The sequence below is a fragment of the Muscardinus avellanarius genome (assembly GCF_963383645.1).
Source record: "Muscardinus avellanarius genome assembly, chromosome: 3".
In the NCBI taxonomy this organism is placed as follows: Eukaryota; Metazoa; Chordata; class Mammalia; order Rodentia; family Gliridae; genus Muscardinus; species Muscardinus avellanarius.
The window spans coordinates 146,284,075-146,306,706 of NC_137788.1; the positions used below are offsets into that span (position 1 = coordinate 146,284,075).

General features: G+C 42.3%; 1 protein-coding gene across 5 annotated transcripts in view; it reads left to right on the forward strand.

Moving 5' to 3' along the window:
• The window catches only part of CPEB1 (cytoplasmic polyadenylation element binding protein 1), a gene marked incomplete at both ends in the record, with an annotated part of 71,406 nt that overhangs the window by 39,315 nt on the left and 9,459 nt on the right, over window positions 1-22,632 (forward strand). For 2 of the 5 annotated variants that reach the window (XM_080690434.1, XM_080690435.1), the window contains 5 exons: window positions 11,950-12,173; window positions 17,207-17,459; window positions 20,136-20,249; window positions 20,531-20,620; window positions 21,467-21,603. In XM_080690434.1, coding sequence (XP_080546560.1) covers window positions 11,950-12,173; window positions 17,207-17,459; window positions 20,136-20,249; window positions 20,531-20,620; window positions 21,467-21,603 — 818 coding nt within the window. Of the gene's footprint in view, window positions 1-11,949; window positions 12,174-17,206; window positions 17,460-20,135; window positions 20,250-20,530; window positions 20,636-21,466; window positions 21,604-22,632 lie in introns of all 5 variants that reach the window. The other 3 variants (XM_080690433.1, XM_080690432.1, XM_080690436.1) reach the window with 2 other exon arrangements.

Consider the following 22,632-nt stretch of genomic DNA (forward strand, 5'->3'; position numbering starts at 1 on the left):
CGCGTGTCCAGTGCTACCCTTGTCCTTCTTGCAATGTCTTAAGTCCTGTAATGTTACAGGAGGGCTGTGGAAGCTATCCACAATATCCTGGAATGGAAGATGGAGTTACTAATAGCCACTATTTATTGACTACTTTTTATGCTGAGTACATCACATGATTTTAATGCTTGCATAGATAAATTAATAGGCTCATAGAGGTTGCAAAGTGCCAAAAATGACACAAATACTAGCAGACCCAGCATTTAAACCCTAGTCTCTTTGGTTCTAAAACTCATTCATCCTGTGTTTCTATGAGCAGAATGCTAACACGTTGGACAAAAAGCCCAAAGTTATCTCTCTATACATTTCTGGGGCTGTTTAGCTAGAGATGATGTGTTGTTTCTTGATGAGGTCTCTGAAGGTGAGGGTACTCCATGGATAGTTCCCACTCCTATTCCATCCTTCAGTCTCAGCTTATCAGCTGCACCATCCCATACCTGAGGTGAATGCTGCCTTCCCATTTTTTGGCCTCTGTGCTTTCAGAAAGATTCTTAGTAAGCAACCTAGAACCAAGAATGGAGATGGAGGAAAAGGGACATATTGCCTTTTTTCTCAAGCTAGGAATAATGGCTCCTATTCTAGATTTCCTAATGACTACTACCCTTAGTTCTGCTTTCCCCTTGTGACTCTCAGCAAGAGAATGGGGTGACTCTGAGAATCTACATTAAGAGACCTGGAAACAAGGACTTTTAATGAGCAGAAGCCCAGTGGGAAAACCAGATGTTCTTAGGATGCCAGAGGACACATTCTGTCTCTTCCCACACCCCTTTAGGACTCCCATGGGGATTAACCTGTTCATCCTTTGTAGTTTCATGCTTGCTGGCCAGCAGTTAGAAATGTTCCCTGTGCTGTGTCACTTGCAGGCAAGATCAGCCCGAGATGAGAGGGGAGTCTTTAGCATTTTGCTTCTGTACTTCCAGCCTTTTCCAAACCTTTCTGAGGCAACATTCAGAATAGGGTTATTTCTCTCCACTGTAGAACACAGACTTCCTGGGCCCAGGTAAGGTTTCTTAAAAATCTGCCTCAACTCCCATTTCTCCTCTAATGTGTTTCTGGCATCCATAGCATAGTGCTGGGCTCATAATTGTTTAATAAATATTTACTGAATGAATGATGAGTTCTAAGCCATTTGTGCATGCGTGTGTGTGTGTGTGTGTGTGTGTTACTGGGAATGGAACCCAGGGGCTTTCTACCTCTGGGCTACACTCTCAAACCTATTTTTATATTTTATTTGGAAACGGTCTTAGTTTGTTGCTGAGAGCCTCACTATGTAGTGGAGGCTGGCTTTGAACCTGTGCGATCTTCCTGTCTCAGCCTCCCAAGTACTGGGATTACAAGTGTGTGCCACCACACCTGGCTTGAGTTCTAAGCCATTCTCTTCATCTGGGTAATGTTTTGTTTTGTTTGTGGTGCTGGGAATTGAACCCAGGGCTTCACATATTTTAGACAAATTCTCTACCACTGAGTCGCATCCCCAGCTCATCCCGGATGTTTTTAAGCATAGTTAAAACAGATCTCTCTTTTTTTTTTTTTTTAATGTTACTGGGGGTGGAACCCAGGGGCTTTTTTCTACCTCTGGGCTATACTCCCAGCCCTATTTTTTATACTTTATTTGGAAACAGGGTTTCACTATGTTCCCAAGAGCCTCACTCAGTAGCTGAGGCTGGCTTTGAACCTGTGCGATCCTCCTGTCTCAGCCTCCCAAGCGTGGGGATTACAAGCATGCGCCACCACGCCCGGCTCTCTTGTTCTTCTGCCTCCTACTTTTGTCAACTAATGGGATAGACAGACAGATTTTTCAAAGTTCAGTATTTTGGGGTCATGATAGTTTCTAGGGTGTGATGATGCATTTACTCAAAATTTTCATCATATAATAGACTATGAGTTCTCTCATGGAATTCAGTAGTCTATTTGGGCACAGCCTTCAGTGTAGAGAGGAGGGAGAACCTGGGAAGCAGTGTGACAATGGATACCTTCGATGTAAGGAAGACGCTAAGGTTGCTAGGTGTGTACTGACTGGACATAGGACTTGAATTTGTCTTCTCTGATCCTGGGCTTTGTCCTCCCATGGAGATTGGGAGTAAATAGGGAGAGAGGGGCAATGTTTACATACTGTCTGGGACCTATGGGATCCAACCAGCGAGAGGAGTCCATACTCCTAGGTTACCCCCTTGTGTTAGGATATGTTGCAGAATTGTGGTCCGAGACAAAAGTAGTCTGTGTTCATACTTGGGATGAATACTGCCTTTCCCTTTTCTTGCTTCTGTGCCTTCAGATAGATTCTTAGCAAGCAACCTAGAATGAAGGCTGAAGATAGGGAAGAAAGGAGGGGAGCATTGCCTTTAATCTTAGACTAGAAATAATGGCTCCTACTCTGGATTTTCCCAATGGATAACAAGTGTTTGACTATGATGCCTTGGGCCCAGTCTCTGTTTCACCTAAGATCAAGCTCAGTGTCTTATGGCATAGGCAGCCAGTGCCAGGCGCTTGCTGCCATTGCCAGTACTGCCATCACACTCTGGGTCCCTTTGTACCCTTGGTGAAGGCTTCAGAAAATTCGAACAGTGACTCAGCTGTAAAGCCCACAGGAGCTGGCATAGAAGGGTGAAAGTAGAGAAAGTTAACAATCAGTCTAAAAATATTACTGCTGATTTGGTTTCTTGTACTTTCTGAGGTAGCATTAATGAGCTTGAACCCTCTGCCAGGTTGGGCTTATAAGAGGGACAGTCAGGTCACTCTAGGGCATCTGACCATGGGACACAGTTCTAGAGGCATGGCTCATTTTGTGGATTGAAGGAAATCTCAAACCAATTTTATCCAGATTCTCCTATTATTGACATTTCATTCCATTTGCTTAATCATTTGTGTGTATATTTGTGTATATATATATATGTATGTATTTTTTCTGACCCATTAAAGATGATTTTATATATGTCTATGTATAACAAAAGTTATGAACTTCATTCAATTTAAAATTGAGAGCCAGGCATAGTGGCGCACGCTTGTAGTCCCTGTGCTTTGGAGGCAGAGACAGGAGGATCACTCAGGTTCAAAGCCAGCTGCATTGGCTTAAGAGACCCTGTTTCCAAATAAAATATAAAAAATAGGTCTGGAAGTATAGCAGGTAGGTAGAAGGGTTCCATCCCCAGTACCACCAAAAAAAATTTATATAATACCCTTATAAACATTGTCCATATGCCAGTTTTGCCAGGTGATCCAGTAATGTCCTTCATAGCATTTTTCTCTTCCTTCTCTGTTAACATATATCTGCCCCAAGAAGTAGGCCTAGCTCTCCTTGTTCTTGCTTAGTATGAGCATACAAAGCCTCTTGGATGTCTTATATGTTTTCAGTGTTCAGCTGGTTCTGGCTATCTCTTTTCCTAAAGTATATCATATTTCTTGCTATTCTTTTTATATTCCTTCTTGTTCCTGGTACTATCATCCTGCCTCTCTGCTTCTCCCTCCACCCTCACCCAGGGTTTTCAGAGATAACACTTTGGGAAATATCTTGTTTAGAAGCCTTGGTTTCTTTATTTGGTGACCTTTTTCCTCTCTTGAATTAGTTGCCATTGTGCCCTAAAATCTATATTTATATTTATATAAGAAGTGATAATATCTAGTATTAGGAAAATAATTACATGTGAAAGATATTTAGATATGGTAGAAACTTATAGTAACAATGCCAGTACTTAAAAAGCTGAGACAGGAGGATCTCAGGTTCAAGGCTGGCATCAGCAACTTAGTAAGGCCCTGTTTCTAGACAGATAGATTGATTAGATAAGATGGATGGATACACACACACACACACACACACACACACACACACACACGCACACACACGCACGCTGGGGGCATGGCTCAGAGATAGAATGCTCCTTGAATCAGTCTCCAGTACAAAGGAAGGAAGGAAGGAAGGAAGGGTGGGTGGGTGGGTGGGTAGTAGCAAGCTTCAAGTTTTCTAGATTAGTGCTTCTCAAAATTTAAAATGAACACTAATCTCCTGAGGAGCTTGTTAAAATGTGGATTCTGATTCAGGGATGTGAGAGTCCAAGATGTATTTTTAATGAGTTTCTGCAATGTCAAGGTACTAGCTAAGTTTTGAGACCTGGATGCTTTAGGTTGGTGAAATTGCTCATCTTTAGCTGATAGTTTTAAAGGATTTGATTAAAAAAAAAAAAAGGAAAGATACCAGGAACATGAAAATAAACAGATACGAGGTCCTGTCAGAATTGGGGAGGGGTGGTTGCTGGGAATGGAACCTAGGGCCTCATGCATTCTAGGCAAGCACTCTAACACTAAGTTGCATCCCTTTTACCCCTGACAGCTCTGTGTGTGTGTGTGTGTGTGTGTGTGTGTGTGTGTGTGTGTGTGTGTGTGTACGCGCGCGCGCGCGCGCGCACGCACGCCCAAGCAGTTTACTGGAGATTGAACCCAGGGCATTCTAGTTTTGAGTCTCACCCTGCCCTATTATACTTTATTTTTAAATGGTGTTTCACTCACTTGCAGAGGGCTTCACTAAGTTGCTGGGGCTGGCCATGAACCTGAGATCCTCCTGTCTCAGCCTCCCACATACTGGGATTACAGGTGTGCCACCACCCTTGACAGTTTTGAAAAATAACAATTGAACTGGTTATGGTGGTGCACACTTTAATCCCACCATTTAGGATGCTGCAGGTTTGAGGCCAGCCTTCATGATTTAGTGAGATGCTCAGCAACTTAAAACCCTGTTTTAAAACAAAAGGTAAAGAAAGGACTGGGGGTGTATCTCTGAGGTAGAATACTCCAGGGTTAAATCTTAATTATTCCCCCCAAAATTACTTAGTGAGTGGTGAGCTACAAAAGTAACTTGGAGTCAGAAAGAATTGGGTCATACCCTGTTGCTCATTAGCTCTTGCTTACACATATTGATTGCCCCTGAGCCATGGTTTCATTTTGTTAAGATGGGGTATCTGGATGTGTGGTGTACTCTTGTCTGTATTCAGGAGGCTGAGATAGGAGGATTACAGGTTTTAAGCCAGGGTGTGGTAATTTAGCAAGCTCCTATTTGAAAATAAAAAGGCCAGCGTATAACTCAGAAGTAGAACACCCCTGTATTCAATCTTCACTATCACACACTAAAAGAAAAAAAGATCAGATAATACCTACTTTTTAGGATTCAGTGAATGATACTTCTGGCACATGCTAAATATTCAGTAAATGGAAGCTACTGTTAGTGAGTGGTAGAAACTTGACTGAACCTGGTATGGATTGTAGAACAGGTGACTGACCAAGAGCTGTGAGAATTTAAGAAAGTGGAACAAATTAGTCACCAACATCTCTTTTTAGCCAGATTATAGATGTGATCCCTAGCTCGACACAGGAATTTGACAATGCCTCAGATTACCTTTGTGGGCCCAGTACAGAATTTACAGGTTAGTTGAGGTATAAAGTTGGTTGCTGGCTGGTAAAATGTGTCATTAAATTAATGAATACAGCCAGGCTTGGTGGTGGCACATGCTTTTAATCCCTGCATTCGGGAGGCGAAGACCGGAGGGTCGAGGATCGCAGTTTATGAACAGCCTCAGCTACTTAGCCAGGCCCTTTGTAACTCAGTGAGACCCTGTCTCAAAAATAAAATATTAATATCCGGGTGTGGTGGCACACACTTGTAATCCCTGTGCTTGGGAGGCTGAGACAGGAGGATCACATAGTTTCAAAGCCAACCTCAGCTACTTAGTGAGGCTCTTGGCAACTTAGTGAGACACTATTTCCAAATAAAATGTAAAATAGTTCTGGAAGGCCAGGCATGGTGGCACAGGTTTGTAATCCCAGTGCATGGGAGGCTGAGACCAGAGGATCAGAGTTCACGGACAGCCTCAACTACTTAGTGAGGCCCTCTGCAACTCAGTGAGACCTGGTTTCAAAATAAAGAATAAAAAATAGGGCAGGAGCTGTAGCTCAGAGGTCGAATGCTCCTGGGTTCCATCCCCAGATCTGCAAAGCAAAACAAAACAAAACAAAATAGTTCTGAAAGTATATACCCGTGAGGTGAAAAGCCTCTAGGTTTCAACCCCAGTACCACACACACACACACACAAAAAAAAAAAGATTAAAAATCAGGGCTGGGGGTGTACTTCAGAGCTACAATGCCCCTGGGTTCCATTCCCATTACTGCAAAAAAAAAAAATAGTGAATACAGCTGGGCATGGTGGCACATGCTTGTAATCCCTGCGCTTGGGAGGCTGAGACAGGAAGATTGCACAGGTCAAAGCCAGCCTCAGCTACTTAGTGAGGCTTTCAGCAACTTAATGAGACCCTGTTTCCAAATAAAATATAAAATAGGTCTGGGAGTATAGCCCAGAGGTAGAAAGCCCCTGGGTTTCTACCTCTAGTATCTCCAGTACAGCAAAAAAATAAAATAAAATAATAATAATAAGAATAATAATAATAAAAATACAAATAGCCAGGTGTGTTGGTGCACTGTAATCCCAGTGCTTGGGAGGCTGAGACAGGAGGATCACACAGGCTGGAAGCCAGCCTCAAGCTACTTAGCCTCTCAGCAATTTAGTGAGACCCTGATTCCAAATAAAGTATAAAATAGGTCTGGGAGTAAAGCCCGGAGGTTAAAAAAAAAAAAAAAGTCCCTGGGTTCCACCCTCAGTACCACAAAAAATAAAATAAAGTAGTGAATACAAATAGACATCAAGGAGAAACATGGCTTATTGTGGCCACCATGTTGCTTTTATTTTTTATTTATTTGGATGTGTTTGTATTCCTGGGTATTAAACTCAGGGGTGTTCTACCTCTGAGCTATACACCCTGCCCTATTTTATTTTTTATATTGAGACAGAGTGTTACTAAGTTGCTGAGGCTGGCCTTGAACCTGTGATGCTTCTGTCTTAGCCTCCAAAATACTGAGATCACAGGCATGGTCCATCATGCCGGCTACCACATTGCTTTTTGACACTTTTCCAGTGCACATGTATGTGGGGGGGGGTACTGGGGGTGGAACTCAGAGGCTTTCTACCCCCAAGCTACATTCCCAGACCTATTTTATACTTTATTTGGAAACAGGGTTTCGCTAAGTTGCTGAGAGCCTCACTAAGTAGCTGAGGCTGGTTTCAAACCTGTGTGACCCTCCTGTCTCAGCCTCCCAAGCGCGGGGATTACAAGTTGCGCCACCACGCCCGGCCCAGTGCACCTGGGTATTTTTCCACCCTGGGTGAAGGCATAGTTACCATAACCTGTACTTGTCCTCTTTGGTGCTCACAGACATGAGCCCTCTGTCTACGCATTTTTCTACATACTTTTTTATGTTGTGTCTTCCTGGACAATTCTTAGAACTAGTCTCTACTGTGCTACTTGAAACTCCACTTTGATCATGTTTGTCACTGGTAAATGCCTCCAACTTCTGCTTTAGCTGAAGCAATTTCTTTAAGATGCTGCTTTTCCAAGTAGGGCCTACTCTTCCTCCCAAGCCTCATCTACCTCAGGGTCATTCTTCTTGTTCCTTTCTACTAACTCCCCAATCTTTCTTCTTAATCGACTATTTCAGCATCTGTTTTTTGTTTACTCATCTATCTGCTTTAACCCCAGGTCCAACTATCACCATAGGCTCTTTTGATGTCTACATGGATATCCTGTCCAGTATTCTAGGCCTCACACATACCCTGGACCTCACCATACTAAGAACTCTGAAATGCTTTTTCCTCTTCTGTTTACCCTGTTTTCCTCCTTTATTCCTCTTACGGCCATCAGCCCTGGGAAATTACTATTTATTTGCTCAGCCGATTGCCTCTCTTCTGTGTTTAGCCTGTAATACATGATCCACCCCTCATGTCCTCTGCTTCTGATACCATCAACTCTGTTGTCCTTTCTCCTCTACAGCCCCTTGATGGAGAAAAAGAGCAGCCCTCTGTGGCTCCAGTGTCCATCCAGGTACCTGAATTCTGTTGGAGAAAATGCCATAAGTACAACTTAAATACGCAGTCCCCCTCTCAGCTGGTCATGGGCACTGCTAGCCAAGTCCGTTAGTTTCCCTGGCCAGTCTCCTTTGCCATCCCCTCAGCAGCTCTTCAGATCATGTCTTAAGTGTATCTCAGTTACCTTTAGAATAGAATAAAAACTCTAACCTGGTCATCAAAGTTTCTCATGATTTGACTATTACTTCATTGTTCATCACTCTACACTTGTTTTTGTAAAATGTGAAGGATATGGTCCTCTGGGGCTTTGGTACCACTTTTAAGACCGATGCACATGATCTGGAGGGTTAGGGACACTGGGAATTGAACACAGGCATTCTACCTCTACACTATAATCCAAGCTCCCCCACCCCTTTTTATTTCAAAAGAGGGCCTAAGTTGCTAGGGGTCCTGCTAAATTGCTCAGGCTGGCCTCAAACCTGAGATCCTTCTGTTTCAGCCTCCCAAGTACTGGGATCACAGGCATGTGACCCCATACCTAGCAATCTGTGGGTTTCTGTAGTGCTTTTTTGCTAGGCTTTGCAGCATGGTGAGGAAGTGAGGAAGTTTTCATTTCCTGCTTTCTCAGGGTGTGGATTCTAGGAGCTTTATTTATTTATTTTCAGGTAGAGGTTCAGGATTACTTGAAAAATTAGTCAAGGATTATTTCTGATGGGAAGTCAGAATCCAAACATTTTGAAATAGTTTCAGCATACAGTGAAGTGCTAGTGCTTTGAAAACTGCTTTGAAAGGCACCAGTAAAAGAACATTACATTTTTAAAAATTAATAGCAAACTACTAGATGAATATGGCATGGCATCCTTCATAGATATTAGGCTGCCTAAAATTAAAAAGACTGACCACACGAGGTATTGACCAGGATTTGGGGGACTAAAACTCATCATTGCTGGTGGGAATGTAAGATGGTATGTCTACTTTAGAAAACAGTATGGCAGATTTTTTTAAATTAAGAATACTTTTTTTTAAAGCTAGGTGTGGTGGCACATGCTTGTAATCCCAGCATTCAGGAAGCTGAGACAGGAGGATTGTGGTTTGCAGATAGCCTCAGCTATTTAGTGAGGCCCTTTGGAACACAGTGAGACCCTGTTTCGAAATAAAGAATTAAAAAATAGGGCTGGGAGTGTAGCTCAAAGGTAGAATGCCCCCCAGGTTTTGCTGCAAAAAAAATTTTTAATTAATACTTTTTTAGCTAGACGTGGTAGCACATGCCTGTAATTGCAGTACTTTGGAGGTTGAGAAAGGAAGATTGCAGGTTTGAGGCCAGCTTTAGCAATTTAGTGAGACCCTGTTTCAAAATAAAAAATACAGTCAGGCTGAGGATGGAGCTCAGATGTAGAATGTCCCTGGGTCTAATTCCCAGTACCAAAAAATATATACATTTTTACCACTATAGAGTAAAAATTTTATAAATACATCCACAGTATCCCTTGCATTTTAAAAAAGTAAGAGTATGCCTACTGTATCTTTATCTAAAAAGGGAGGTCATATTCCTAGGAATATAGGCTGGTCTGATTCCATGGTCACACCTGTTTTGGATCTTGTGTGTATATACACTCTATTGTGAATGACAGTGTGTTTGAAACCTTGAGAGCATGGCTTGACTCTGATTTTAGACCTGCAAAGGTTAACTCTAGCCTCTTGGGACTCATTCCAGCCCTAGCCAAGTATTCAGGCCAACTTGAAGGCCTGGGAAGAATCCAGCTCTGGGTGGTGGTCTGTGTTTCACTTAATTGTTGGTCAGGACTGAGGCCGACCCAGTCATAGCCACTATTTTTTCAACACTTATACACATTGTTTTGGTTTCACCTCATAGCCATTTCAAAATGGATGTTTGCTCCATTTCTCAGATGAAAAACATGTTAAATCAGCCTTCTAAAGCTGGGCATGGTGGTGCACACTTGTAATCCCAGTATTTACAAGGCTGAGACAGGAGGATCACCAGTTTGAGGTTATCCTCAGCTACTTAGTGAGGCCCTCCACAACTTAGTGAGACCCTGTTTCAAAGTAAAGAATAAAAATAAGCCAGGCATGGTGGCTGCATGCTTATAATCCCAGTACTTGGAAGGCTGAGACAGGAGGATCACAGTTCTCAGCCAGCCTCAGATACTTAGTGAGGCTCTCCACAATTCAGTGAGACCCTGTTCCACAATAAAGAATAAAAAAATAGGTCTAGGGGTGTAGCTTGGAGGTGAAATGCCCTGAGTTCAAAACAAAATAAAGAATAAAAATAGGAGCTAGGCTTGGTGGCACACACTTGTAATCCCAGCATTTGGGAGGCAGAGACAGAAGAATTGTGATTCATGTACAGCCTCAGCTACTACTTAGGCCCTTTGTAACTCAGTGAGACCCTGTTTCAAAATAAAGAATAAAAAGTAGGGCTATGCTGTAGCTCAGAGGTAGAATGCCCCTGGGTTCTATCCCCAGTACCACCAAAACAAAAAAGAATAAAAACAGGTCTAGGGTATAGTTCTGAGGTAGAATGCCCTCCTGGACTCCAACCCCAGTACTGGAAAAAAAAAAAAAAATCAAGTCTTCTAACTTAGCCTTAGTGTTTCCATAGCTCCTTACATAGCCCTTAATCCTCATTCTCATGGACAAGGAGTATGCTTCATTCAGGTCCCTGATCTTCCCAAGACCCAAGTGTGAGAAAGTTCTTTTTTGATGTTTGCTATTTAAATATTTATTGTGAGCCAGGCATGGTGGTACACGTTTGTAATCCCAGTACTTAGGAGGCTGAGACAGGAGGATCACACACAGGTTTGCAGCTAGCCTCAGCAACTTAGTGAGACAGTGTTTCAAAATAAAATAGGGCTAGGGGTGTACCCTAGTAGAATGTCCCGGGGTACTGTTCCCGGCACCAAAATAAATATTTATTATGTGCTGAGCATTTTCCATCTGCTGTCTTGAGTATTGAATCCTCCTAACAATGTTGTGAAATAGCTGGTATTCTACCTAAGATGCTGGTGAGAAAATAGAACTCAGAAACTGAGTGAGCTTCCTAAAGCTCATAGCCATCCACAGGAGGCTTTGAGCCAGGGTCTCATCCTAGGGTTGTTCCTAGGTCAGAGAGTGGGCTTAACCATATCATTCTGCTCCCATTCTAAATATTTCAAATTAAGGGATGAATAGAAGATAATTTGTATCTTCTATTCAAGTTTGTATAAGGGGATCTGTCAGAGAAGGGAGACATGTTTATGTTATACTAGACTTTTGGGATATGGCATGCTATTCTTTGTTTTTAGCTATATGGCATTAGAAAGGTAGGAATTCAAGCCAGGAGTCGTGACACGTACTTGTAATCTCAGCATTTGGGAGGCTGAGACCAAAGGATTGGGGTTTGTGGACAGACTCAGTTACTTAGGCCCTTTGCAACTCAGTGAGACCCTGATTCAAAAATGAAAAGACTAAAAAATAGGGCTGGAGGTGTAGCACAGAGGTAGAATGTCCCTGGGTGCCATCCTCAGTACCACGAATGGACAGATGGACGGATTCTAAGGAATATGGTTTGGGAAGTGAGGGAGGGAGGGAAAAGGAAGGAAGGAAGGAAGGAAGGAAGGAAGGAAGGAAGGAAGGAAGGAAGGAAGGATGGATTCTAATAAACCAAGGAGTATGGTTAGGGCATCCTAATTGTGCTGCAGGTGTACCCAGGCATCAATAGCAGCTGCAACCAGGGTCCCTAGTGGCACAGTTTCCCAGATGTTAGCACTAACCCTTAAACCTTGTGACAGAGAGTTTTGCTGCTGCTGTAGCAGCAGGAACTCAGATCTTCAGACAGTCATCCTGAACTGGCCAGGTGTCAAAGTGGATGGTTATCTGTTCATTATGCTTTGTATTTCTGGCATACTTTGGGTGGTTGTGGACAAAAAGAGAAGAACTCTTGACTGGAAAGAAAACAAAGAGACCATAATATGGTTGCCATTTATTTATTTATTTATTTTTGTTGTTCTAGTACTGAGCATGCTCCATAACCCACTGGGAAATGTCCTAGGAAAACCCCCCTTGAGCTTCCTGCCTCTGGATCCCCTCGGGTCTGACTTGGACAAGTTTCCAGCACCCTCAGTTAGAGGATCCCGCCTGGACACCCGGCCCATCCTGGACTCGCGTTCTAGCAGCCCCTCGGACTCAGACACAAGTGGCTTCAGCTCTGGATCAGATCATCTCTCAGATTTGATTGTATGTAATGTGCTCAGGAAGGGTGGGGTGGAGAGCAGAGTTGCATATATGTCTCCATGGGAAGGGAGGGTAAAGTGTCTGTCTTAGACCTCGAAATGGGGTGCCTGTCCTCTAGAATGCAGGCTGGGAAGTGGGTTGGTATAGGCATGGAGGCCATTGTGCACATCTGTAGAACTTTTCATCCTCAACAGAATGAAGGTGGCCTTGAACACCCATGAACAATACATTTCAGGACTTGGGCTGAGGACTCTTTTACTTAGTTACTCAAAAGCTAGTGGAAAACAGTTCATTTCAAAAGTAAATATGGGGTCCTGGCAATGCCCTGTATTTTTTACTCACTTGGATGGTTTTTTAGCCTTTAAAAATATTATTTATGTATCTTTTTGTACACTTCAGAATTTTAAATGATAATTTTAAAAAGCACATTAACGATTAGCAGATTTTTAACCCACATCTGATTCTAGCCCTTACATTTTTTTCTACTGACCTGTGCCAACTCTCAAACCTCTTTGTGGTAAATCTATGAAATATTCCCTCAAAGTTTTTTTATGCATCTCACATGCTAGATCTATAGCCATTTATCTGTCTGTTGTCTATTTATTTATTTTGTAGTACTGGGTATTGAACGCAGAGGCATTCTATCTCTAAGCTACACCTACACACCTCTGTTTTATTTTTTTATTTTGAAATGGGGTCTCACTAGATTGATGAGAGTCTTACTACCTGTTGAAGCTGTCCTCAAATCTGAGATCCTCCAGTCTCAGCCTCCCAAGTACAGGGATTACAAGCCTGTGCCACCATGTCTAGCTTATAACCATGTATGACATATACAATCTTCATCTAAATTGAGTTGGCAGTGTATTAGATTAGGTGGGAACAGTATAGTTAATGCAGATAAAATTAACATAAAAAGGGAATAGAGTAAATATATGTGGGATTTGAAGTGAGATACCTTGAAATAAGATACCTTGAAATAAGATAAATTCCAGGTTCTTTCTGAGCCTTGTTTCCTATTTATGAACCCTCTAAGATGAATGTTAAATTATTTGAATAGCTCATTTTCTCACCCTCTTTTCCATACTAGGACTGGTGACTGGCAGTATCGTCATGTCACCATTTCCCCTTCATGGCTTTCAGAACCAACCCTGTCTTCATTCCGCTCACCCTAGACTGTGAAAACTAGCACTGGTGTTCCCATTGCTCACTGGTTTTGTCTATTCAGACTGTCCTTCTGGAAGCAGTCCCTCTCCTTCTCTGGGCTGCACTTCACTCCTGTGTAGGATGGGATTCTGTGAAATGCTTCTAGTTCTGTTTATGAACTTTATTTTTTTATTTTTTTTTATTTTTTTTTTATTTTTTTATTTTTATTGGTGCACTGTATTCATATATCATAGTAGGTTACATACTTTTGTAGACATACATGCACACTTTTCCCAGTCAGCCCCCACCCAATCCCCACCCCATTCTCTCCCTATCCCTCCCTCCCATGCTTGGCTTAGTAGTTGACATCTAGTATTATGGCAATTTATCTAAAATTAAAAATGATAATCTCACATAACAGTTTCATTTGTCTGATACCAAGCTTTTGATGACTTAAAGATAACATTTCAATATTTCTTTTTGCTTTCTTTCTTACCAGAGAATATTTTTTTCTATTTTTTAGGTGGAACTATCATATATTTATATATTTATTTTTCAGAAAAAAATCTATCCTAATATGGAATATGGAGTCTAGGTACCCAAAACGATCTTGAAAAAGAACAAAGCTAGAAGATATATATTTTCTGATTTCAAACCATATAAAGCTACAATAATTGAAACAGTACAGTACTGTTCTAAAGGCAGATATATAAACCATTGGAGTTAAATACAAGCCTAGAGCTAAATTCTTCCCTATATTGTCAAGTTATTTTTGACAAGGTTTCCAAAAACATTTGGTGGTGGAAATGATAATCTTTTAACTAAATATTGTTAAAAAATAATAATTACATGGAAAAGAATAAAATTGGACCCTTACCTAATCCCATATACAAATATTAACTCAAAATAGATAATAGACCTAAATACAAATCTTAAGACTATAAACTTTTAGGAGAAAATCTGGGTCATAAAACCTCACAACATTGAAATTGGCAGTGATTTCTTGGATATGATTTCAATGACACAGGCAACAGAGGAGTATACAGACTCCCTAAAAAATAAAAAAATAAAAAAATAAAAAAATTGTATATCCAAAGACAATGTAAACAGAGTTAAAAGTTACTAATAGAATTGGATAAAATATTTCCAATTGCTATATCTGAAGGTATATTAATATTCCAACTAGAAATCCTAAAAATTAACAACAATAAAGGCAAACAATACCATTTAGAGATAGGTAAAAGACTAACATAAATAATGAATCTCCACAGATAACCAATCTTAATTGTTTGTTGGATGGAAAATCTTGTTTCTCTGGTTCTGGTGTGTGTTACCTATTTCTTCTTTGTAGTTAATCTCTTTGAGTATTTTCTCTAGTGCTGGTTTTGAAGACATAAATTCCTTCAGTTTCTGTTTGTCATGGAAGCTTCTTATTTTTCCATCTAATTTGATAGAAAGTTTTGCTGGGTAGGAAATTTTTGGCTGGAAGTTGTTTTCTTTCAGAGTTTGGAATATGTTACTCCAAGCCCTTCTGGCTCTCATGACTTGGTTTGGGAAGTCTGGAGTGATTCTAATTGGTTTGCCTCTGAATGTCACTTGGCCCTTTGTTTTTGTTGCCTTTAAGATTCTCTGCTTGGCTTCCACATTGGTCATTTTGACAATTATGTGGCGTGGGGATCCTCTTCTCCGATCCTGTCTAAAGGGAGTTCTATAAGTTTCCTGGACCTTTATATCAACCTCTTGCTCTATGTTTGGAAAATTTTCTGCTATTACTTCTTTGAAGAGATTGTTGATCCCTTTGGTTTCACTTTCTTTTCCCTCCTCTATTCCAATTATTCTTAGGTTAGCTCTCTTAAAATGGGCCCATATTTCTTCAATATCAGATTCCTGCTGTCGGATATTTTTTTCTAGATTAGAAACTATGAGTTCATTTTTGGATTGCTCATCTTGTAAGAGCGAGATTCTGTTCTCCATGTGTTCTAATCGGTTGTTTGTGCTTTGAATTGAGGCCTTTACTTCATTAATTGCATCCTTTATCTCTTTTTGGCTCTTTCTGAGTTCTTTTCGAAGCACCTCTATTATTTCTACAGTTATTTTCCTGATTTGATCTTCTAGAAATCTCTGATTTTCTGTTTTATCGGGTTCTGATGTTGTGGGGTTGTGGGCATTCATTGCTCCAGTATTATTCCTCTTTCCCATGATTTCCGATGTTTGTGCCTTCTCTGGGTTCTTCCCTTGGGTCACTATGACTTCCCTTAAGGTGTTCTGGATCTCGAGTCAGTAGTATCTCGGACCCCACTACTCCTTTACTGGGTTTTATCACAGAGTCTCCGACCCAGAGAGTCGATAGAGGCTGCTTTAGACTGTGGGGGGGTGCCAGGTTGCACGTTCTCCTATGGTGTGATATCTCTGCCACCGCCCCTCCCCCACTGGGTCAAGTCCCAGGGAGTACAGTACTGGGATTTCTCCTCTGTGGCCCGCAATTTGACTCACTGTTCTTGAGTATGCAGATGTAGCTGTACTGGCCTCGCCGAATTCGCTGCTGCTGCTGCCGGTGGCAATATGGCGCCGCTGCTACGCCCTCGGCTATGGGGCTGGCGTTTTTCTTCTTGATTTTGATTTCTACTCTGAATCCCTGCAGCGTGTGCTGAGCTCGGCCACTGGGAGCTTTAGGTGCTCTCTGCGCGGAGAAATCCCGCCTGGCTGTTCCGCAGTGGCTCACCTCGGCTTGCTGTAGCCGTCCTGTGAATTCGCCGGTGCCTCCGGCAGTATGGCACTGCTGCCGCGTCTGCCGCGTCCTCGGGCGCGAGGCCGGTGTATCTCCTCTGTGGCTCTGTTCTCAGTCCGCTTTCTCTCTGGAGCCTGGTGATTTTTTGTTTCACTGGTGATGGTGTTTTCTGGCTATGAAAGGCGCTGATTTTGTGGTAATGAAGATTTGTTGTTAGCGGGGCTCTTAAGCCCCGCTTTTCTCAGTCGCCATCTTCCCGGAAGTCCTCTGTTTATGAACTTTAAATGGAGCTCATCTTGGGAATTTACCTCACGGCTGACTAGCATTTGGGATTTCTCAGATACCTACTTTAAGAGGGCAGTTGGGAAGGGGACAAAGATGACACAGAAGAAGATATAGAGACAGTATTTGTAAAGAAAATATCCTTTTAACCAATTCTTTTTATTTTTAAATAAAATGGTATCTTAAATTAGAATTTAAAGCCTTGACACAAGCATGTAGCATAACTCATGTTCTCCTACCTTTCTCATAGAACACAGAGCCCTTGTACAAAGCATTTTGGCATTCTGCTAGAAATTTGACTAAAGAAAACACAAAATAAGCTACACTTAACACTTTTATTTATGATTCTGAGAACTTAAAGAACATCTTAATGTTTAAAAGTAGACAAGTGGGTCAGTGAGCTGTAGCTTGTTCCTTAAGTAAGATATATTTGTTCAAAATGGTTATGAACTGCCGGGCGTGGTGGCAACACGCTTGTAATCCCCGCGCTTGGGAGGCAGAGACAGGAGGATCACGCAGGTTCGAAGCCAGCTACGCGCGCTGGCTTAGGAGACCCTGTTTCCAAATAAAAATGTAAAAATAGGTCTGGGAGTGTAGCCCGGAGGTAGAAGGGCTTCCAGGAACCCCAGTACCACCAAAAAAAAAAAAAAAAAAAAAAGGTTATGAGTACTATCTGGCAATATAGAAAACATATTGAGTGGACAGAGGAAGAGAATTTGTTTCATGTATAGTACAACTAATCTTAAAAATGCACATGAAGAAAGTGAAAGAAAATTATCAAATAATAAATGTATATAAATATTTTTATAATTTTTATAGCATGGTTATTACTTTAAAACAAAACTGTCCTTTAAAAAACCTGTCTCCCTTTTTCCTCCCTTAGTCAAGCCTTCGCATTTCCCCTCCTCTGCCCTTCCTGTCTCTGACAGGGGGTAGTCCCAGAGACCCTTTAAAGATGGGGGTTGGGTCCCGGATGGACCAAGAGCAAGCTGCTCTCGCTGCAGTCACTCCCTCCCCAACCAGTGCTTCAAAGAGATGGCCAGGAGCTTCTGTGTGGCCATCCTGGGACCTTCTTGAAGCACCCAAAGACCCCTTCAGCATAGAGAGAGAGGCCAGGCTGCACCGGCAAGCTGCAGGTAAGTGTGGCTTGGGCATGTGGGGACTTGAGGCATCATTCTGGGAACAGAGGGAAGAAGCCTTGGTTCACACAGTGGTGAGCTGTTGAGAAGCCGTGGAATGAGGAAGTTTTGAGGCTGAGGGGAAAGAAACTGATAATCTGGTGCACAGGGCTATGCCACAGCATAAGGGATTGGATCCACCTCTCACTTGTGCACGTCTTTGGAGTCTGCTTTGTGCTGCCTTTTTTTAATAAAAAAGTGTGTGTGTGTGTGTGTGTGTGTGTGTGGTATGTGTTGCTGGGGATTAAATCCAGGGATGGTATATCTCCAAGCTACACCCCATCCCTAATTTATTTATTTTTTTTGAAACTGTCTTGCTGAGTTGATGAATCTCCTACTATCCTTGAAATCTGTGATCCTCCTGTCTCGACCTACCCCAGTACTGGGATTACAGTCATGTGCTACTATACCCAGCTCACTTAAACGACCTTACATATGTATTAAACCTATTTTTTATGTTGGGTGTGGTGCCGCAGGCTTGTAATCTCAGTACTTGGGAGGTTGAAACAGGAAGATCGGGAGTTCACAGCCAGCCTCAACAACTTAGTGAGGCACCTGTGCAACTTCTGAGACCCTGTTTCAAAATAAAGAATAAAAATAGGGCTGAGGATATCACCCTTGAGATAGAATGCCCCTGGGTTTAATCACCAATATTGCCAAAAAAAAAATAATTTTCACCTTATACCAGTGCTTGGAAGTAAATGAGCTGTATATTCCATTGACTAGTGCTTCCTGGAGATGCTCACTGACCACTGTTTTGAGGTCCTGGAGTTGATGAATACGTAGTTCCTCTATTCCATTTGTTTTTATAGCTTTTGGGTTGTCTTTCTCTTCCTAGAGCTGGTCTTTGATCTCATTCTCCTAACAGTACTATTGCCTTGTTCACCTGATGGTTCTGGTAGCCCTTCTTTGCTCTTTCTCTGGTATCATTGTTTTACTATAACATTTTATACGAACTAAATGTCATTTTATAGGAATGAAGGCATTATATTGACTTCTTTTTTGTCATTAAATATTGCCAACAGGGTCCATTTTCTTGCTGTAGCAACATATTGAGTATGTGCCATTTAGGGAATAACTTTCTTTCTTTTTTTTTTTTTTGGTGGTACTGGGGTTCCTGGAAGCCCTTCTACCTCTGGGCTACACTCCCAGACCTCTTTTACATTTTATATTTGGAAACAGGGTCTCCTAAGCCAGCGCGCGCGGCTGGCTTCGAACCTGCGCGATCCTCCTGTCTCTGCCTCCCAAGCGCGGGGATTACAAGCGTGCGCCACCACGCCCGGCAAGGGAATAACTTTCTATACGTAGTCCTGAATGAAAATTATGGTTCATTTCATTGGATGTCTGTCTCAGTGCTGAAGGAGAAGGGTAAAATGGGCAAGGAATGACCAGAGTTCCCACCCACATTGGTCTCTAATCTGAAAAACAGACTGGACAGAGATAGGGTTACAGACCCATGGAAGGCTGAATTCATCATCAAGAAAGAAAGGTTCTGGCTGGGCGTGGTGGTGCACACTTATAACCCCAGCATTTGGGAGGCTGAGACAGGAGGATCGCGGTTTGCACACAGGCTCGGCTACTTAGTGAGGCCCTTTGCAACTCAGTGAGATCCTGTTTTAAAATAAAGAAAAAAAATTAGGGCTGGGGATATAGCTCAAAGGTTAGAATGCCCCTGGGTTCCTTCCCCAGCGCCGCAAAAAAGAAAGAAAAAAAGAAAAGGAAAGGAAAGGAAGGAAGGAAGGAAGAAAGAGAAAAGAAAAGAGAAAAAAGAAAGGTTCTGTGTCTGTTCAAGGTGCTATACGGATAGGTCTGGCAGTTTGGGGTCATGGCTCTGACTTGGGAATAGTTGTGACATTCCTAACTGGATGAATGGCTTGTGGTAGTTTTTAACCTCTGATGAATTCATAGCCAAGACAGGAAAACAGTAGTAGTTCTTCATTTGAACCTTGGGGAGAAGGCCTATTTAGACCAGTAAGACTAGAAGGCATTGAATATAAAATTGCTTCATTTACTTTTTTTCCCTCTTTTTTTTTTTTTTTTTTTTTTTTTTGGCAGCACTGAGGATGGAACCCAGGGGGCATTGTACCTCTGAGCTATACCTCCAGCCCTATTTTTTAGTCTTTTTAGTTTATAAAACAGGGTCTCATTGAATTGCGAAAGGCCTCCTCTTCTAAGTAGTTGAGATTGTCTGCAAACCTTAATCCTCTGGTTTTCACCTCCTGAATGCTGGGATTATAAGTGTGTGCCACCACGCCCGGTTGCTTCATTTGCTTTTAAGTAGTTACAAGTTTAATTAGTACTATAAGCAATAATTAGATAAAACTATTTTGCGGCTAGCATTACTGGTTATATATTTTAAAATAGTTTGAGGTGTGGTCATTTTTACCCTATACATCTGGTTTAGTATTTTCATTTTAGTAGAGACAGAATTGATAGATTAGGATTATTAGATTTAGCCGAGTAGATTTGTGAGGCATAGTGTATCTTGCCTTTCAAAATAATCATGTTACTCTTCCCAGGAAGCCAGGTTAGCATTGTGGCCAATTTATTTGTTCTTGGATGGGCTCATTCCAGGGAGATGGTGACTTTGTTGATTTGCTGACCCCTTGTTTCTTTCTTCATCTTCTACTAAAGCTGTGAATGAAGCCACCTGTACCTGGAGTGGCCAGCTTCCTCCCCGGAACTATAAGAATCCCATCTACTCTTGCAAGGTGTTCCTAGGAGGTGTTCCTTGGGATATTACGGAAGGTGAGCTGCCTGTAAGACCTCCTGCTTCTGGAGCTGAATGGGGCATGTCTTCCAGGAACATGAACCTTGGGCTCAAGCCAGGGGCTGAGCCTCTGCCTCAGTCCAGGGCATTACAGGTTCATTACATAGACTGCCCTAGTGCTTCTGTTTCTGGTACTCACACTTGTCACTGAAACCTGAGGTCAGTTCTGGGTTGTTTGTCAAGAGGGATGGGCCTATGTTTGTGCCTTTCCTGGAGAGGAAGGTGCCTCAGCTTCTGTCGTTCTCCCTTCTCCTTTCAGCTGGATTAGTTAACACCTTCCGTGTCTTTGGTTCTCTGAGTGTGGAGTGGCCTGGTAAGGATGGAAAGCACCCTCGGTGTCCTCCCAAAGGTAATATGCCTAAAGGTAATAAAGACATGGTAGGAGTTTTTTTTTTCCCTTCCCTAGAACATGACTGCACCTAAGGGGTGCTGGGATGTCACAGCCGCATGCTGGTAACATGGTGGGCACTCCAGGGCACAGTATGCACTTCCTCTTCAATCTCTCACATCCCTGTGTTTCTTCTGGGCCTAATGTTCATCTGTCCGAACTTATAGTGCAGTGGGTGCTGCCTCTCAACCCCGTTGTTGTGCACTTCCCTCCAAACCAGGTCCCCAGCAGTGTCTTCCCTCTCAGGAGTTGTTTGAAAATCTTTCCCTTGCCTGCCTTTGCTGCCCAGTTACATTGTTGCCTGACCTAATTCTGAGCTCCCTTTGGAGTTGGCAGGAATGAGGACCAAGCATCTGATTCCTCACTGGTCTGAAATGAGATCCCTTCCCTGTAGAAAGAAGCAGGTGCTATTTTCACTCTGCCCCATCTCAGCTGAACCAAACCAATGATAAGTAGGCTCTTAAAGCAATACCTGCATCTCCTGGCAGCTTGGGCACAAAGCTGCCAGCCCTCCTGGCTCTGCAGACCCCCAAAGCTCTTTGCTTTGGGATAGAAAGCTGTGTGGTAGTGGTGGGAACCTCTGACTCAGCTTGCCATTCCCTTCCTTTGCCAGGGTGGGAGATGGTATGCATCTCTCTCCTTTGGCCTAGGCACATGGTAGAGCAAGGGCTCCCATTCAACAATACTTCCAAGAGTAGAACAAAAAATGTATATTAAACCTTGAGGCCTCCTCTCTTGGAAGAATCTGCCTGCTGCCAAGCCAAGGCTGAGGAAAAATAATGCATGTTTTCCTCTCATTGGGAATAGGCTATGTATATTTGGTCTTCGAGCTAGAGAAGTCTGTCCGGGCTTTACTTCAGGCCTGCTCTCATGACCCACTGAGCCCAGACGGCCTGAGTGAATATTATTTCAAGATGTCCAGCCGACGGATGCGTTGCAAGGAGGTGAGTTAGCATGATAGCCCTCTGGGTCCAGATAATTGGCAAATTGAGAAACTGGATTTTCTTAGGATGTATAAATATGCTGGCTGTAAGAGGTATTATGCCTAGGTAAAAAGTCTGTTGTTCTTATCCCACAATAAATACAACAGTATCTTCTCAACTACATTTAAAAAAGAAAAAAAATCTTGGGGCCTTAATGAGGTGGGTAGGAGGCACATGTGTGCACACACACCCACTTTTGCTCATGGTGATCAAACTATCTCAGAGCCCATTCCACCCTTCTTTTTTAAGCCTACACTTCTTAGAGGTGAAATTGAGAATAGCAGCATTTTCTACTTGGATTTAACTGATCTATAGCCTTTGAGCTGATATGGTAGTGCATGCCTGTAATCACAGTACTTGGAAGGCTGAGACAGGAGGATCACAGGTTTGAGTCCAGCCTTAGCAATTTAATAAGACCCTCAGCAAGTTAGAGAGTCCTCTCTCCCTGATACTGGTAATCGAAAACAGAGGCATTTTATCTCTAAACTATACCCTCAAGCCATTTTTTTTTTTTGAAACAGGGTTTTGCCTAAGTTACTGTTCACTGGACTTAAATCTGTGATCCTCCTGTCTCAGTCTCCTAAGTACTGGGATTACATGCATACACCATCATGCCTGGCTTAGACCCTGTTTCAAAAAAAAAAAAAAAAAGAGTCAGGTGTGGTGGCACATGCTTGTAATCCCAGTATTTTAGAGGTGGAAACTGGAGGATCATGAACAGACAGCCTCAGCTACTTAAGCCCTTTGTAACTCAGTGAAACTCTGTTTCAAAAAAAATAAAAAGACTAAAAAGGTCCGAGGCTTAGGTCCGAGGCTTAGGTCCGAGGCTATGAGGTAGAATGCTCCTGGGTTCCATCCCCAGTACTGCAAAAAACAAACAAACAAAACCAAAAAAAAAAAAAAAAAAACAGGTGTGGTGGCACATGCTTGTAATCCCAGTACTTGGGAGGCTGAGACAGGAAGATTGCAGATTCTAGCCAGCTACCTAGT